Source organism: Alexandromys fortis, unplaced genomic scaffold, assembly GCF_014885135.2.
Source record: "Alexandromys fortis isolate MF-2015 unplaced genomic scaffold, M_Fortis_MF-2015_v1.1 scaffold_174, whole genome shotgun sequence".
NCBI classification, from domain to species: Eukaryota; Metazoa; Chordata; class Mammalia; order Rodentia; family Cricetidae; genus Alexandromys; species Alexandromys fortis.
In genome coordinates this window covers 2,738,794-2,757,520 of record NW_026068063.1, presented here as the reverse complement: position 1 = coordinate 2,757,520, position 18,727 = coordinate 2,738,794, and the positions used below count along the sequence as shown (strand labels likewise).

General features: G+C 38.9%; 1 protein-coding gene across 9 annotated transcripts in view; it reads right to left on the bottom strand.

The window, feature by feature from the left end:
- Nucleotides 1-973: 973 nt before the first annotated feature.
- Cdc27 (cell division cycle 27) overlaps nt 974-18,727 on the bottom strand; it is a 52,230-nt gene continuing 34,476 nt past the window's right edge. For 8 of the 9 annotated variants that reach the window (XM_050120361.1, XM_050120360.1, XM_050120365.1 and 5 more), the window contains 5 exons: nt 12,948-13,065; nt 10,642-10,770; nt 8,183-8,257; nt 7,408-7,564; nt 974-3,869 (listed from right to left, as the gene is read on the bottom strand). In XM_050120361.1, coding sequence (XP_049976318.1) covers nt 3,787-3,869; nt 7,408-7,564; nt 8,183-8,257; nt 10,642-10,770; nt 12,948-13,065 — 562 coding nt within the window. In that variant the 3' untranslated portion in view covers nt 974-3,786. Of the gene's footprint in view, nt 3,870-7,407; nt 7,565-8,182; nt 8,258-10,641; nt 10,771-12,947; nt 13,066-18,727 lie in introns of those variants that run through there. The other variant, XM_050120369.1, reaches the window with a different exon arrangement.

Sequence of the window (18,727 nt, the reverse complement as noted above, 5' to 3'; positions counted from 1 at the left end):
CAGTGAGCACCTTACAGGTACATACCCCATGGCCAGTGAGCACCTTACAGGTACATACCCCATGGCCAGTGAGCACTCTGCAGATACATACATCAGGACTAATTTACTCAGTGCTGGGGACTCAATCCAGCCTTTGGAGATAGGCAAATGTCCCCCTAAACTATTTATTTTTGGCAGTACTGAGAACTTGGGGCTTTAGGAAGGCAAATTAGGTAAGAGCTCTCCCACTGAGCTATATCTTCAGCCCAAATCTTGATTTGTGTCTGTGTGTGTGCTGGTGGAGGCTGGAGGTCAGTATCAGGAAAGACTTTCTTCAATTACTTAGCTCCATTTCATAAGATAGTATTTTTTTGAAATTGGAATTCACTGAATGGGCTGGACTGACGGGCTGGCCAGGATCTTCCCACCAGCTTCCACAGTGCTGGAATTACAGTCACGTGACATCTTGCCCAGCTTTTTATAGGGCTCTAGCTGCAGATCTAAACTAGGCTTCATTCAACTTTAAACCCCTCCCCCCCACACCTTAAATTTAAGACAGTGTTACTCTGTAAGCCAGGCTAGCTTTGAGCACAGCTCACGCCTCAATCTCCAAGCACTGAGATTACATACGAGTCGCCATGCCCAGCTTCAGACTTTAAATTGTAACACAAATGCTGTGTCCCAAGGGGACTTGAGAAATGACATCTCTGAAGAATGACCTGCAAGGTTGCAGCTGCTAATAGAGAGGTTCTGCAGTTTGAAAATAATATATTCTAAAAATTACCATTGTTTTTGTCATAATATTTATTTTGAAATTCCAAATAATACTAAAAAGTGTATGAACTTTAATATAGATATATATTAAAAAGAGTGTAAGTAAAAACTAGAGAAACATCGTCCCAGCTCTGGCAGAACATGACACCGACTTTCGTCACTGCACCGCTGTGACTCAGGATCAGATGCGGATGCACAGCTTTAACACTTTGATTATAAATTGCTTTCAAAAGTAATTTATTTGGACTTTCCATATCCTTTAATGAACTGTAAATATATTAACAGAAAAGACTTTCCCCCCAAAGACTATACAATTTCTGAAATAAGTCAGGAAAAGCAAAAAGGAGACACAAAAGTACATTGTTTCAATGCAAATAGAACACACACATCACACCCACACTTGCATTTCCCAAAGAAAATGGGCAGTCCGTTATCTGTTTCAGCGAAGACCTATACCGTACTCTGGCTAATCAGAGACTTTCAAACTGTGTTTTTTTTTTTTCAAAGAGAGTGTTTTAATAGACTAAACACTGGTCACCACTGAGTTTTGTTTAAGGTACAACAGCAGCATGGTTCAAATGTTACTTGCAGTTCTTGGATAAAATAAAAATTTTAAGTAACGAAATACAGAAAGAGTTAAGAGACTACCTTTCATTGTTTTGAGTACCATCTGTTCTCCTGAAAAAATATTCTAACTTTCTAAAATCCTGGTGTGATAACCATTTCCACAGGAAAAGGAAATCCAATGCTCTAACATACTCTGGGCGAGAGTGTGCATTTATATGTGTACGTGTGGGTAGGTGTGGAGAAAGGACAGCGAAGTACTTAGTATTCTTAATTCCCTTCAACGCACTGTCTGAAATTTAAAACAAACATCTGGCTTACCAAAGTGTGTTTCTGGTTGTTTGATCCCCATTCTTTGAAAAGAAGAAAAACAAAATTAAAAAACCCAGAAAAAGACAGAAAGAAAAAGAACCCTAAGAAAAGAAGTGGCTACTGTGTGGAAATAAGGCTTTGACACTGAAATGTTAAAAGCAGGTGTGAGGAACCATGGAAGCTGGCCAAAGTGTCTGCGACTGTCTCTTGAGCCAGCCACTGTCACTGGCCCTCTATCCTTTGTCTCAGAATTCAGTACCAGAAAGTCCTCTGGCACAGGACCGAAGTCCCCACTAAAAACAAGGTAATTACACTTCAGCAAATTAAGTTCTGTCCTTAGCTTTCTCTAGGTCTGCAACAGAACTCAGGGGAAATTTTTCTATGAAATGCTAGATCTGATAATGTAATATATTTATGTATATAGCTGGCGTATGATTTGCTAATTAAAAAATAAATGACAACTAAACTTTCCATAACTAATGTATACTATGTTAGAATGGAAGTGCTAGCCTTTGGGAATTTTTCATGGTATTCACTCATTCCCAACTTTTCCTTTTCCTCATAAATTATTTCTTTGTAGACAACACACACACATAGATTCAGGCAGGAAATTATCTTAAAGGCTCCTCTGGCACCTAATAACTAATCCAAGACTCTGACTTGAATTAATAATGGTATCTAATTCACATCTGGATGAGATTATGTAACTGATAGGAAATGACCGAGTCTACAGGCTAAAACATTTTTTTCACATCTTTGTAATCCACCTTATTTCACAGCTCGACTACCAACTACAAGTAACCAGTGGGTTAAGGTTCCTTCATCAAATTATCCAAAATAATAACTATAGGCCTGAAACTCATAAGAAACTGTAATTTGTTATATTCTGACATTGGCACTTAATAAAATGTTAACTAAGGTTTCTCTAAAATTTTCAATACATTACAATAAAGGAGATACACAATTTAAGACTTCTTAAATCTGTTATTGTGAAATTCCAATAATTCCCGTTTTATATGCATAATTAGATCTTTAAAACTGTGGTCATTCCCCAAACACAACAACCCATATTATGATGAACTCAGGAAAGAATCTGTTTCGTTCTTAAGAAACTTTCCCTAGGCTACAGCTTCTGGTGACTCACACTACTGACAACGACATGAAGCGAGAGCTGAGAAGAATGCAACTGACCTCACAAAGGCCACCACACATTCCTGCACTCTGTTTTCATCCCAAGAGAAGACGCAGACTCACGTTAGGTACAACTCCAATTAAGGCTTCTCTACCACCATCTTCAGTCTCTCTGCTGGTCTCATACTGGTTCTTCTAATAAACCTAAGTGGTTAAGGGCCTGGTTTTGGCTTTTCAGTAGGGAACCACTCCATCATCTGTGAATGTTAAAGGCAATCCCACAGAGCTCAAAGAGAAGAGGCAGTATCTTAAGACCAACTTTAAAAGTTTGCAATACCAAGACAACAATGATCAACACTTTGAAGATGAATAAATTAGAATTCTTGGTTAGACATTAAAGCATTCTTGCCAAGAATAAGTGTACACTGTATGGAGGGATATTTGACTCCTACATAGGAGTCCCAATAGGCCCATGACATTTGCTTATAGGAGACACTCCAAGCTTAAGGTAAGTTATGTTCCTTGGCAATGAACTTACTCTGTTATAGGCAATGTCTTTTATTGTTCCATCTGGCACTTGCTAACACCATTCTCGAAGAACCTAAAAATGAAGGTCAGTCACTCTGTTTATCAGGAACAGAACCAAATAAAAAACAGAATTTTGGAAAAATGACCAGAAGTTCTGGTTCATCACCATTTTCATATCTAATGGTTCCTTCAAGATAAAACATAACTCTTCCTTCCATGATAGCTTCTCAACTAAGGGAGACTAAAGAAAAAAAGAAAAAGTTCCCACCCTTCCCCCCAAATTGTCATTCATACTGGTAAAAGAGCCAGTCTTGTTAGCAGCTAAATATTGCACTGCCTTTCATTCTGTGTAGTCAGGGTCCAATGAAAGTGGCACACTCTTGGTCTGATGATGAACGATGACAATGCCGGCTCGAGAGTTAAGACTCAGTATATGGAGGGACAAGAGACGTGTCAGCAGTTGCCATACATCCAACACTAAAGTCTCATTTCCAGAACTTAAAATTCATCACTTTCAGCTGCATGAAGCTGGGTGTCATCTGCGTCTGTCATGCTGCTCTCCTGGGATTCATCTGTTCCCACTATAAAAACAGAACAAAAACATAGTGTGGGACAACTACTTCTTAGTGGTTCATGAAAGTAAGGAAAATTTCATTACATTCAGAGATGAAACCCCATAGACCATAAAACTACTAATGCTACCTAATAAAACACAGGCACACACCCCTGGTTTCAAGACAGGGTTCCTCTGTTTAGTCGTGGCTGTCCAGGAACTCACTCTGTAGATCAAGCTGGCCTTGAACTCAAGAGATCCACCTGCCTCTGCCTCCCCAGTGCTGAGATTAATGACATGCGCCACTAGGCCCAGCTTCAAATTCTATATTGTATGGCATGCCTGGAAGTTAAACTTACTGTATTTAACTTTTTAAAATAATGACTAATTGTTCTTTGGGCTCAACTTGAACTTACTGTGTAGCCAGGGGTGACTTCCAATGCTCCTCCTGCACTCACCTGCTGTGCTAGGATCATATACATGAGCAGCACAATATGGGCTCTATAAAGGTCTGGGATCAAACCCACGGCCTTGTCCATACTATAGACAAGAACTTGACCAACAGAACAATTTTCTAGCCTCCCCCCACTTTCCAATTAACCTCGTATTCCTACCCTAGGAGTTAGAAATAGCTCTGCAATTTAAAAACAGCTACAGCAGCGATGTAGGAAGTCTTTCTGTATTTCTGTTGCTTTTACTGGTTAGTTAATAAAGAAGCTGCTTTGACCTGTGATAGGGTATAATAGAGCTAGGTGAGGAAGACTGAACTGAATGCTGGAAGGAAAAAGGCGGAGTCAGGGAGAAGCTAAGGAGCCACCAGAGGTGCAAGATGTTAGCTGGAAACTTGCCGGTAGGCCACAACCATCATGGTAAAATATAAAATAATAGAAATGGGTTAACCAAAGATATAAGAGCTAGCTAGAAATATGCTTAAGCTATTGGTTAAACAGTACTGCAATACAGTTTCTGTGTGATTATTTTTGGGAGTTTGAGCGGCTGGAAAATGAATGAGCAGCTTCCCACAACATAGCAGCAATATCAAAACAAGCTAACATCCCTGCTAACTCCTAACTGACTAACTTTATGGACAATCCCTGATAGCACACAGAAACATGGAGTAGAACCTTCAGTTTACAAGAGCGGTACTGGGATAATAAAATTTTACTTAAAGATGTTCATTAAATTTTATCAAGAAATTTCCAATTCTTTCTATTAAAACACATAAATAGGGGGCTGGAGAGATGGCTCAGTGGTTAAGAGCATTGCCTGCTCTTCCAAAGGTCCTGAGTTCAATTCCCGGCAACCACATGGTGGCTCACAACCATCTGTAATGAGGTCTGGTGCCCTCTTCTGGCCTGCAGACATATACACAGACAGAATATTGTATGCATAATAAATATTTAAAAAAAAACATGAATATTTGTAAATATGCACTATATTACACATCATTTGCCTAGGACTGCTACTGTAGAGCTGATGTTCAAAGTCACTAATCTAAGAACTAATTACTTGATAGTAGACGAACTCTGGTATTACACCATCATAATTAATTTCTCCCAAATTTCTTTTTCTATAAATGTAGGGATAAGCCCTCCCCTTGGGGGCGGGCTGCCCTCAGGCGTATGTTTACTGATATATTGTGCTGCGCGCTCCCTCCCACTCTCTCTCCTGTTTCCGCTGGCTACTCCGCTGGAACCTTGGTTTCGTGAGTCTGGTTTTGTTATTAAACTTGTTTAAATATCAATTACTGGCGATTAATTAATCCGACCGCTGCAGTTGGCGCCCAACGTGGGGCTCCACAACATCAACTCAACCTGGTTTTTATGACGTCATGAATATATTGAATATATTAAATATTTTTTTTTCTTTTTTTCTCTTTTCTACGTGCTAATAATTTTTTGGTACCAACTGCATAAGACAATTTCGAATGGTACACATTTTTTGACAACACTCTGGCCTCCTCCCCAATAGCGATCAGCCTATCCAGCTTCTCTTCCTCTCTCTCTGGCCGGACCTTCTCAAAGCGCTCAGGGACTAGTTATAATTTTCTTAGGCCAAAGGTTAATTTGGGAATTTTACCATCATTTGCTTTCACAGGAGCCCCTAAGGAGAACATCGCCCCCATGTCAGCTTGAAGCAATCTTAGAGGACGGCGTCCCCTCCCCCAACAGAGTTTGCCCTCAGGGTTAGGGACATCTTTTAGTGGTTGGTTTGGGGTTGAGGGGATGGGGAGATGTTTTATGGAGTTAGGGGTATGTTAAAAAAAAAAAAAAAAAAAGGGGGATTAACTGGTTTGATGGGATGATTGGTATTTGTGAGTTACTGTTTTTAGAAAATTGTATTGGTACTGTTTCCTGTATATTGACATATTGAATATTGAATGTGAGTGTTCCTACCTCTATTTTTGTATAAGAGTATACTTATATTGTATTGATACATCTACCATATCACAATGTACATTTCTACCTCTGATACTATTTATGTAATAACATTGTTTACATTTGATATGTAATGACATTGTTTACAGATGAAGATCATTGTCTTCATGTATTGCACAGTTGTTTATTTTTTTTTAGTCTTCAAGTTAGATAGGTATTGAGAATTTTATGTTGTTCATGTTTATTTTTAGGTTAATAAGGTATTCTAGATACATAGAGATTATATTTAGTATAGATAGTATAATCTTCAGCCTCTTTAAAGAGCTGTAGAAAATGGCCTTTAAGCTAACCTAGAATTCTGTGCCGAGACACAATTACTCCTGGCGACACCACTCTACTCCCGAGAGAACGTTGAGCACCAAAGACACTCCACTGGGAGTTTGTCTTCTTGGCAGAATTGGCCTTTGGGTTAAGAAAAGCCCATACCTCATCTACTGACAAAGATATGAAACAGGATTTTCTTATCTTGCCAAGACAGGGTAGGATAATTCTAAGAAAATTCCTTGCATTTGATAATGGTATGTCAGTCATGCTAGGCCTTAGCCAAAGTTGGTTGACTCAACATTGCGAACGAGAATTTGGGTGATTGCCCAGGTAGTCTGTTGTCTCTGTCATTTATGGCACGCTTTGGATATCGCTCATTTGTTAAGTAATATTTATTCCCTTCTCGGATCTTTGACGGAGTTGAAGATTATATAATTGTAATTACTCTCTACATTATTTAGACTCCTTGAGATAGAATGTCTGGTAAAACTTTTGTTCTCAATATTGTTTGTTATATCTATCATTTATTATTATTGTTTATAGTTGTATTTAGGTTAGTTCTGTCTTATTTAGACAAAAGGAGGGAGATGTAGGGATAAGCCCTCCCCTTGGGGGCGGGCTGCCCTCAGGCGTATGTTTACTGATATATTGTGCTGCGCGCTCCCTCCCACTCTCTCTCCTGTTTCCGCTGGCTACTCCGCTGGAACCTTGGTTTCGTGAGTCTGGTTTTGTTATTAAACTTGTTTAAATATCAATTACTGGCGATTAATTAATCCGACCGCTGCATATAAAGAAAATGCTGCCATTAGGAAAATAAAAAAGCAGCCCACAGGTTCTGCACAGGGTAACTTGTATGATACTCACTGATCTGTTCCTCTTGGGTTATTGGTTCCTCATCATCTGGAAGGTAGCGTTTGTCAATTGCCTCTTTAATCTGGTTATTAGCTCCTTTAGGATCTAAATCCATAGCCCAAGAGAAATTCATCAAGGCAAGGTGAGTTTGACCCAACTTCTTGTAAACCTACAAAGAGACAGTGGCACTTCATGTCTCAAATGAAATTTATGAAAACATAAATTGAGCTCCTGACATCTGAACTCCAAGTCCATTCAGGTAGGGAGGATGCTTTTATCCCACAGACGACTTCACATTAGCATCTCAGTGCTTTTCCTTATATCATCAAGTATTATGTTCAGAATTCCTTGCCTCTGTTTCTCATGTAGGGAAGAGCGGAACATTAACAATTGGAAGGAAGACTATAAGAGCTCCATGTCTGGTGTTCCAAGACACGATGTCTGTTCACGGACAGTCCTGGCTGGCTTTGAACTGGAGCAGTCCTCTGCCATAGCACCTAACTGCTGGGATTAGAGCGCCATGCCCACCAAGAATATCATCTATTTTTATTGGTTTTTCGAAATAGGGTTCCTCTGTGTAACAGGCTCTGGCTGTCTTAAAACTCACGCTGTAGACCAGGCTGATCTCAAACTCAGAGATCTGCCTGTCTCCCCAGTGCTGGGATGAAAGGCATGTGCTGGCAAAAAAAAAAAAAAAAAAAAAAAAAAATCCTATCTTTAAAAAAAGAAAGAAAAGGAATTTGTTTGTTACAAAGTTGCAGCATAAGACCAAAGCCCAAATTTTTACCTTTCCTATTAAGAAGTAAACGAGGGATTCTTTGGGGACAATCTGTTTCAGTTCTTCAAGTTCTTGTAAAGCAGACTGAAAAAACAAAGAGAAAACTTAGGAGGAAAATTAAAATTTTACACTGACCAAGTTTAGTCAGATTCCCAATCCTAAGAGTGGACAAGCACATCATCAACACTTTGTGTTGCATCAATTTCTCACTGTGGTAAAAATTGCATAAAAATTATATGAGACTAACAGATGGCAGGCATTCATCAGACAAACATAGGAAACCTACATATACCACACTGCTTAGAGATGCGAGGGCTGATAACCCTGGCTTCTGAAAGAAGAAATAATGACATGTCTGAAACATGGGAAAGTACTGTGAACACAAGGCTTCAGAAAGTTGTCCCCAGACCTCCACGTGTACACACACCCCTCCCTCATATAAATAAAGGACAAGTAAATGTGAACTCCCCCCCCCCCAAGATGGCTTCTTCTCTGTGTAACTTTGGCTGTCCTGGAACTGGCTCTGTAAACCAGGCTGGCCTTGAAATCACAGAGATCTGCCTGCCTCTGCCTCCCAAGTGCTGGGATTAAAGGTGTGCACTACCACTAGGCTCTAAATTTTTTAAAAAGTACTTACTAAGTCATCTTTATAACAGACAGCCCTGCCTGGGATACAGCTCAGTGGTATAGCCTGTGTCCATCTTGGGGCAAACCAAGGTTTAATTTCCAACACTGAAGAGATGGGCTGTGTGTGTGTTTTGTGGGGGTGGGGTGTGTTAAGATAGACTCTACTGTAAACAGTAGAAGCAATCAGGGCAACTAAATAAAACCTAGTTAAATAAAAGTACTACCTATTCTCTATGAACAATGGATATGTATTTTTAAAAAAATATATTTATTTATTTATTTATTATGTATACAATATTCTGTCTGTGTGTATGCCTGCAGGCCAGAAGAGGGCATCAGACCCCATTAAGATGGTTGTGAGCCACCATGTGGTTGCTGGGAATTGAACTCAGGACCTTTGGAAGAGCAGGCAGCGCTCTTAACCTCTGAGCCATCTCTCCAGCCCCTGAATATGTTTTTTGGAAAAAAAAAAAAAAAAAGTAAAAAGTAAAAAGTTAGCATCATGGTGTACTCCTACAATCCCAGTAGTCAAAAGGCAGAGGCATGAGGATCCTGAGCTTGAGGCCAGACTGAGTTGTTAGCAAGACCTTGTTTAAAATTAAAAGCTGGGAGTAGCCAGCTCCAGAGAACTGGACATCTTTGGTCTCTGAGGGCATCTACATTCAAGAGCATATACCCACATACAGATACAGACCCCTGCACATAATTTAAAAAATTATACACGTTGTATCAACGTTGAAGAGAATTCTTCCTTTTTTTTTTAAAGCCCTCTTTGTGCCAAAACAAAATATAGCTTAGGTTAAAAAAAATAATAGTTTAGTTTTTTTTGGGACAAAGCCTTATGTAGTTCAGGCTGGCCTCAATCTCTATACATACAGCTGAACTCTTGACCCTCCTCCTGCCTTTCACTCTTGAGAGTACTAGGATTCAGTAGTATCTCACCATAACTGGTTCTGTTAATATATAAATATTAACAGAGGATTAAGTGAAGAACACAAGTTGCAGAACAATATGCAATATGTATAGTTGTCATCATTATGATTGAATTTTTCAGAAAAAAATTTCATCTCACTTCATGTCTCTTCTCTCTTAGTTTTCCTGATATTTATCTTCCCATACTTCTAGGGTACTAAGTTGGAAGCCCCTAAGGCAGAAAATGTGACTGCATTATTTACCACTGTTTTCCTAGAAAGGCAGCAGGTACTCAATACATATTTTTTCCTTCCCTTTTTTGAAGAAGTAGATTCCATCCAGGCCCCATGCATTCTGTTTCACAGCCCCAGCGTAATCATGAGCGTTGCAGTCATTCACCAGCCACTCTCCCCAGCCCTCAGTCCTAAAAGGGGGATGCTCTCGGTTTCTCTAAGATAATCCCTTGATGTACAAAGAGCCTTTCTAGACATGGAATTCTAACACATTTCTGAATCTAGGGGTATTTCTACTTATTTTTTTTTTTTCCTGAGACAAAATTTCATTCTGTAGCTTAAAATGTACTGCAATACTCTGTAGCTAGAGTAGAGCTAGTGGCAATTCTCATAAGTACTAGAAGTAGTTCATGCAATAATAATATGAAACTAAGAATTCCCTCAACAGCTTTTAAAAACAGATAAAACAGTTAAAAAAATCAAATCATCAATAACACCTAGGCTCTTAAAAATGCTTGTTTATTATTGATTGATTAATTGATTGATTGAGGCAACGTCTCTCTATGCACCTCTGGCCCATCCTGGAACTTGATATGCAGGCCAGGTTGGCTTTGTAGTTTGTTTTTGTTTTGTTTCGTTGCTTTTGTTTTTTAAAAAGATACAATTCAAAGTAGAAGAAACAGATATAAATTTTACCTTGTATTTTTCATTTGCAAATAAAACTGAGGCTCTGTGAAATTTGCATAGAGGGTTCTTGGGATCAATAACAATGGCTTTGTTTAGGGTATCCAAAGCCTTCTCCGATTTTTTGAGTGCATGCTGAACCTATAAGGAATAAAGCAAAAAAGAAAGGTAAGAAGCAAATAACATAATTCAAAACATTATCAAGAATAAAACTCTTCCTCTAAAAAAATTTATTTATTTATTTATTATGTATACAATATTCTGTCTGTGTGTATGTCTGCAGGCCAGAAGAGGGCACCAGACTTCATTACAGATGGTTGCGAGCCACCATGTGGTTGCCGGGAATTGAACTAAGGAACTTTGGAAGAGCAGGCAATGCTCTTAACCACTGAGCCATCTCTCCAGCCCCCAAGAATAAAACTATCTTAAAGAGATGAGGCTATAGTCTAATTAGATTATCTGCTGGGTTTAAGTAGATTAAGTAACTCGTTATTAACTGTGGTAGTTGGAATGAGGATGAACCCTGGAGGCTCATATGTTTGAATACTTGGTCCCTAGTTGGCAGGCTGTTTGGATAGGATTAGGAGGCATGGTCTTGCTGAAGAAGGTGCATTGTCACTGAGGGCAGGTTCTGAAGTTTTAAAAGCCCACATCATTCCCAGTGTTCCCTTGTTCCTTTGCCCCACCATCATGAACTTTAGCCCTCTGAAACTGTAATTAAATGCTTTCAAAGTTGCAGTGGTCATGATGTACCACAGCAACAGAAAAATAACTAAGACAATGAATGATTAACAGATATCTCTAATTCTCCTCTAAGTCCAGCGATTGCTCAATTATAAAGATAGCACACTGAGGGCCAGCAAAACTGACTGGTTGGTAAAGACCTTGATCTTAGTTCAATCCCCAGAACCCACTAACTCATGTAAGGTAGAAGAATGAACCAATTCTACTGTCCTGTAACTCCCTCCCAGTAACAACAACAACAACAATTTTTTAAAAAGCACTCTGAACTCCAGAGATATTAAATAACACTCTATAAGAAAAAAACCTAGGTATTCAGACCCCTAAACCTACCATAGTGTGCCTATGATATTAATCATAATTCAATATCTTAAAAAAGATGTATTTTGAATTATGCATACATGTGTGTATGTGTATGTGCACATGCACATGCGTGCTGGTGCCTGCGGAAGTCAGGGGCCCGCAGATTCTCTGGAGCTGGAATTACAGGTGGTTGCAGGCTGTTCAAAGCAGATGCTAGGTACCAAACCCGGGTCCTCTGCTTAGTCACTTCTCCAGACCTATGATTTGAGCTTTACAGCAGATAATTACCATGAAGTCTAAAAGGAAGTATAACTTGGTTTTACCCTTCACAAGAAAAGCATTTATCATTTATGCAGGCAACATTTCTAAAGGCTTATTATGATCTTCTAAAGACTAAGCTATGTTCAAAGGAATTGTTCTTAAATCCCGTGTCGCTCAATTATCCCTTATAGTCTGGGCTACATAAAACCGTCTCAGGAGAAACAAAATAGATGTCTGGAGATATGGCTTAGTAGTCAAAAGTGCTCTTGTCTAGGTGCAGAGTTTGTTTGCTGCCCAGTACCCATGTCAGGTGGTCTACAACTGCCTATAACTTCAGCGTCAGGAGCTCTGATAACTTTCTTTGGTCTCTCTGGGCATTTGCAGACCAGCAGACATATCTGATAATACACATTAAAAAACAAATTGAGAGGGGGTTCAGCCCTAGCTGTCCTGGAACTAGCTCTGTAGACCAGGGTGGCCTTGAACTCAGAGATCCACCTGCCTCTGCCTCCCATGTGCTGAGATTAAAGGCATATACCATCACTGCCTGGCTAAAAATAAAGTAACTCTTAAACAACAACAAAAAACATCACTTGAGTCACAAATATATAAAAAACAAACAAAACAGAAAAAGTATACAAACACAGGGATCCCTCCCACCCCCAACCCTTCCTCTCTGGAGATAGTCCAAACTGGCCTTCAACTTCATTCATAGCTGAGAATGACTTTGAACTTGTGATCCACCTGTTTCTACCTTCAGGAAGTTTTAAGATTCTAACTGTGAGCCATGCTCAGCTTTTTTCAGTGCTAGAGACCAAATCTATAGCACCTGAGCTACACCCTCAGGCCCACAAAGCATTTATTCATGAAAATCAAAAGGTGAGTTATAGCTATAAAAGACTGAGATACTGATTCATGGACAAAAAAAGCCCAGTTTTCATAATAACCACTATTAAGTCACTTAAAGTATTTTAAAAGGGAGGTAACAGAGCTGTGTTTACAATGTTACTTACTACTCCAATGTGACAAAGTAAGACTGAACTCTGAGGGTTGATATCAAGTGCTTTCTGGAAGTGCATTTCTGCCAGGCTGAACTTCTCTTGCTTATAATAAATCATTCCTAAACCATACCTGAAATTGTAAAAAAGTACAATTTACAAAACATATTTTTTTGGCTAGTTTATTAATCCAACTATCAACAAACACATATGGTACCTGACATTATAATACACAATGGAAAAATAATGTTAAGTTTTATGGAGAGACAAAAAGTATTAGTCATAATAAAAGTCACTGAAGCCTTTTAGAAGACACATTTTAATAATAAATTAACCCAACAGGTAGAACTATGATCATGGAGGAAAAGTAAGCCATATCCTTATAGTCACTACTCTAATCTCGATTTAAACATTAATTCCTGCAGTGTGATGTGTGTGGCAAACATTTTGCTAAACTGCCCCCATCCCTAAGAGAGGGCTTCTCTGTGTAGTCCTGGCTGTCCTGGAACTCACTATGTAGACCAGGCTGGTCTTGAACTCTGAGATCCTCAGTTTCCCTAGTGCTGGGATTAAAGGTGTACACCACCACCTAAATTATTCTTTTTAGGTAACCTGTACTGGCCTTGAATTCCTGGCTCAAGTAATCTTCCTGTCTTAGCCTCCCAAACAGCTGGTAAATAACTGCATGTGTCACAATGTCTGGTTCTAGTAAATTCAACCCCCTTTTTCTCTAAGCCACATTTTATATGTATAACAACTGTTTATATAACAATACAATTTACACATTAAGCAATACTTTAATAGAATGATTTAAACAAAAGAAAAAAGTGGAGGGGAAACTGCACGTTAGAAAAGCCTTTCTTCCAGAATAGGAGTTCAAAGAGAAAGACCAGGTTTGCATAATCACTGTCATGAAGGAATAACACATGTTGGATTCTTTTGAAATGTAAAAATGGTTCTTAGTATATCAGTGCAAAAAAAGTTGAATTCACACATCTGTGGTGATGTACTCTAACAAATATAGCTTGCCTAAAGATCAGAGGGCGGAGCTAGCCACAAGTTAACCATAGAGGTCTGGATGTCCATACAGACAGGAAGTGATATGACTGGGCAGAGAGAGGAATATAAGGCAGGAGGAGACGGGAGGTTTACAAGAGTTGGGTGTGGCTCTTTTAGCATCTACCTCAATATCTGGCTCCGGGTTTTTATTATTAAGACCAATTAGAATTTGTGCAACAATTGGTGCCAAACTTTATAGCACAAATTCGTGAAAAAGCCACTTGCCTGTTGTCTCTGTAGTCACTGGCACAAGCAGGAGCTTCCACCAGTCACCACCTCTGTATGATTACACAATGGATGGTTTAAAATTAGAACAACTAAATGATCCACCTGCCTCTGCCTCCCGAGTGCTGGGATTAAAGGTGTGCACCACCACTGCCTGGCCTGTGCGTTCTTTATTGCCTAAAGAATGGCCTCTTATAGTTACTAATTTAAAAGATTATTTCTTCACTATATGTTTATAAGAAAAAGACAGAAAATTTATCTTCACTGTGCCTACTTATAGTAATTCTCAGTCTGCTAGGAGATATCAATGGAAGATTCTCCCACAGGGAGAATAAATAGTACCACCCTGTGCCAATATTTTGTATGTCAGTGACTGGAAATGATACGTAAGGACTGGAAATCCTCAATCTATAGATTACTATTACATGGATGACATTTTACTAGCTGGTTGAAATGTAGGTATTTTAGAAAGAATGTTTGAAGAAGAAAATTTTGCCTTGCTGGAACTTACAAAGAGAAGATTCTATTAATTATTTAGGATATAAAATAGGTCTACAAAAACTTAGACCCTAAAGGTTGAAATTCCGATCAACTGCAGACTCTTAATGACATTCAAAGATTGCTGGAGACATTTCCTATCTAGAGCCTACTATTGGGGTAAATCCGGACAAACTGAGTAATTTGTTCACCTTTAGACAGTGACAAGGACTTATGTTTCTGAGTTGATTCTAAAAGGAAAATTGGGACTTTGTCCATTAGCAGAAATATACCCAGCAGAAATTATAGTACCTTTGAATAATGATGAAATTGACAAATTATGGGCAGAAAGTGAACCTCAGCAAAAAGTTTGCAGTAATTTTTTCAGAGAGATTAACAATAATATCAAAAAAGCAAAAGAACTCATAAAGAAAACTAGCTAGATCCTTCCTCACACTATATGGGGAATACCAATATTAGGAGCCCTACATTCTAAACTGATGCAAAGAAATCAGGAAAGGCAGGTTACAAATCAAAAATTTGAGTGAAGTGATCAAAGCCCTTATGATTCTGTCTAAAAATCAGAATTATATGCTATACCCAACAACGATTCCACAATGACTATAACACCACTAAGCTGACAAACATCACCTAAAGATTGGCTTTAAATTACAAATTGCTCAGGACAATATTGAGGTGGCTAGCTGAGATGATCCAGTCTCACAGACTATTCTTGCCAGGACTTCAGACAAGCCCTGCAGTTTCCCATTACGAAGAGACTGGACAACAAATGAAACAGCTACCTCTCCCAGGACTTGACAATTAACCCTATTTTTTCTTTTCGGGATCCTCTAAAGATGCCACTGCATCCAAACAGCAGGAAGTAATTTTAAGAACATGGCACCTACATTCCCAAGGGGTGGGGTGGGTGGTTTTTGGTCTTTTATTGGGTTATGGATATTAGTCATTGTTTGGGGGCATTGGTTACAAGTTGTTATTGCTAATGATCAGGAAAAAAGCTGAACAAAGGAGTTTAGATTTAGGGTTCCTGCTTTAAAAAGAAAAAAAATGGGGATATAGATATGATAGGATATAAGGGTAGATTATTGAGTCTACTCTGAAAAAAGAGAGATGTAGAAATAGAATAAAAAGGTTGATTATTGAATCTATTTTTACATCACAAAACTATCACTAGTTTTAAATACTTTACATTGATATGGATTATTGTATATTGATACAAATTAAGGTTATTTTTGTTAGAACATACTGTACATACATTCCTAATCTTGTTCAAGGTATTGAACCTATATAGCTCAATTAACAAGGAAATACAAATTTCTAGTCCTTGAAAGTTGTACCAACTATGTAGGATAATAATGCAGATTAGTAATTAGTCACCTATTACAATTGAACTTATAGTCATATCAGGTATGTTTCAAGATCAGACAGATATATAGACAGGCCATCTTCAAATATTTCAAAGATCTGTAGAATATGGCATTTAAGATCTTTAATGACAAAGGTCTTTTATTTTTATTAATTTATGACAATGAGACATGTCTGTTCCTGGCAGCTCCAAACTATTTCAGAGAAAATGATGGGTTATCGAAGAAACTCCATATGAAGTTTACTTTCTTTTAATTTATTTATTATGTATACAGTGTTCTGTCTGCATGTATGCCTGCAGGCCAGAAGAGGGCACCAGATCTCATTAGAGATGGGTGTGAACTAGCACGTGGTTGCTGGGAACTGAACTCAGGGACTCTGGAAGAACAGCCAGTGCTCTTAATTGCTGAGCCATCTCTCCAGCCCCTGGAGTTTATTTACTTTTCGTGTGGCAAAAGTAAGCCACCAGGCTAGAAAGTGCCCTTGCCTCGACTTCTGACAGAATGCTGTCCAAATTGGACAAGCAGGACACAAAGGAAATGACTGCTGACCTCTGACAAGACAAGGAGGGACAGCCCTGCAGAACAACCTGCTTCACAGAAAAGTCTGTCAGATATGCTAGGTCTGTAAACCAAAGACAGATGTCTCAATGTTGTAGAAGAACCTTGGGAGATTGTCCAGGCAGCCAGCTGTTTCTGCCATTTCTCACATTTTTTGGAAGTCACTTGTTGCACTTCCTGTTTACTCAGGTAATATTATTACCTTCATGGGTCTCTAATGAAGTTGAAGATGTCACAGTTATAGTTATCCTTGTTATGAGATTCTGTAAAGAAATTCGCTAAAGGGGTGTAATATGTATAAGGCATAAAAGGTTACTGTTAGGTTGGTAATCCAAGTTAGGATAGAATAAATTAGGTACAACATCTTGGGCTACCAAGATAGGATATGAAGTATTTTGTCTGAATTTGTCAATTGCTAAAGGACTAGACATTGTTGGTGTATTTATCGTCTGTATATTGAATATAGTTATTGTACTTATTGTATATAATTTTTCTTATATTAGTTATAGCCTTTTAAAAAATTTTAGACAAAAGAGAGCAGGAGAGATGGCTCAGAAGTTAAGAGCAATGGCTGCTCTTCCAGAGGACCCAAGTTCAATTCCCAGCAACTACATGGTGACTGGCTCACAACCATCTACAATGAGATCTGGTGCCCTCTTCTGGTGTTCAAGCATACATGCAGACAGAACACTGTATACACAATAAATAAATCTTTAAAAAAATTTTAGACAAAAAAGGGGAAATGTGGTGTTTTTACTCTAACAAATAAAGCTTGCCTAAAGACTAAAGGGGAGAGCTAGCCACTAGTTAATAACAGAAGTCTGGAGGTCTGTACTGACAGACAGGAAGTCATATGGCTGGGCAGAGAGAGGAATATAAGGTGGGAAGAGACAGGAGCTTGGTCCCTCTTTCGTCTGACGAGTTAGCAAGGTAAGAGTTGGCTGTGGCTTGCTCTTTTCTCTCTCTTATCTCTCAGCATTTATTCTGATATCTGGCTCCTTTATTATTAAGACCAATCAGAACTCGTGCAGCCCTGACTGGCCTAGATTTACTATACAAGCCAGGCTGGCATCAAACTCAGAGATCTGTCTGCTCTTCCCTCTGAGTACTGGGGATAAGACTATGCACCATCACTCTTGGCTATGTTAAATGCTTCCTCCCAGTGATTTATTTATTTGTATTTTATGTGTTTGAGTGTTCGCCTGAATGTTCATATGTACACCAAGTGTATTCCTGATGTACAAAAAAAAAATCAGAAAAGATCATCAGAGCCTCTGGAACCTACAGCTACAGAAGGTTATGAACCATCATGTAGGTTCTGGGAATAGAATTCAGGTTCTCTGTAAAAGCAGCAAGTATCTCTTCAGCTCCAGGGTCCTTGAAAGAGCCTACCTCAAAAAACAACATGTGTCACGCCACCTCCTACGGAGTCTGTGTGATTTCTCACATAGGCTGTGGCACAAGCTTCAAGGAAGAGTGCCCGCAGAGAAGGTGTGTGTGCTGTGCTTCCTGCACTGGAGCCCTTGCACTTTTGGCATTACTTGCTTATGTTCTAAGGAATGCAGTCTGGTTTCTTCTGGAAGGGAAAACATAAGTTTCCAGAGTCTACTGATGAGACACTGCCATATACAGGGAATATATGATGCTAATGGAGGAAGATGGGTTAACATTAAAGGCAAAAAGGTTTCCAGGTTTAATCTGGTACTCAGTAAATGAAGAACAAAAGGCAAAGTTAATTAAGCAATTAAGACAGATTCAGCAAAGATGGGATAAGGATAGAAGAGAGAGATGAATGCCTGTAATGTCAAGATTGGTTTTGGGGAAGGACTGAAAAGGAATTAGAAATGTGGAGGAGAAGGAAAGAAGAAGTTCTTCTGCATAGATGGCAGAAATATAAAAAGACCGTAGACTGTGTGACTGTTAACCACAACCGCTTGCCCTTAGCTCAAAATGCCATGAACTCATAGGCTAGATGAAGATTTATATCGAAACTAATGCCAAGCCATATCTAGCATGACCAACCGACTCAAACCAGGGACATCTGTCTGATGAAAATCTATCCTCACGTATCTGATACAATGATTCTAA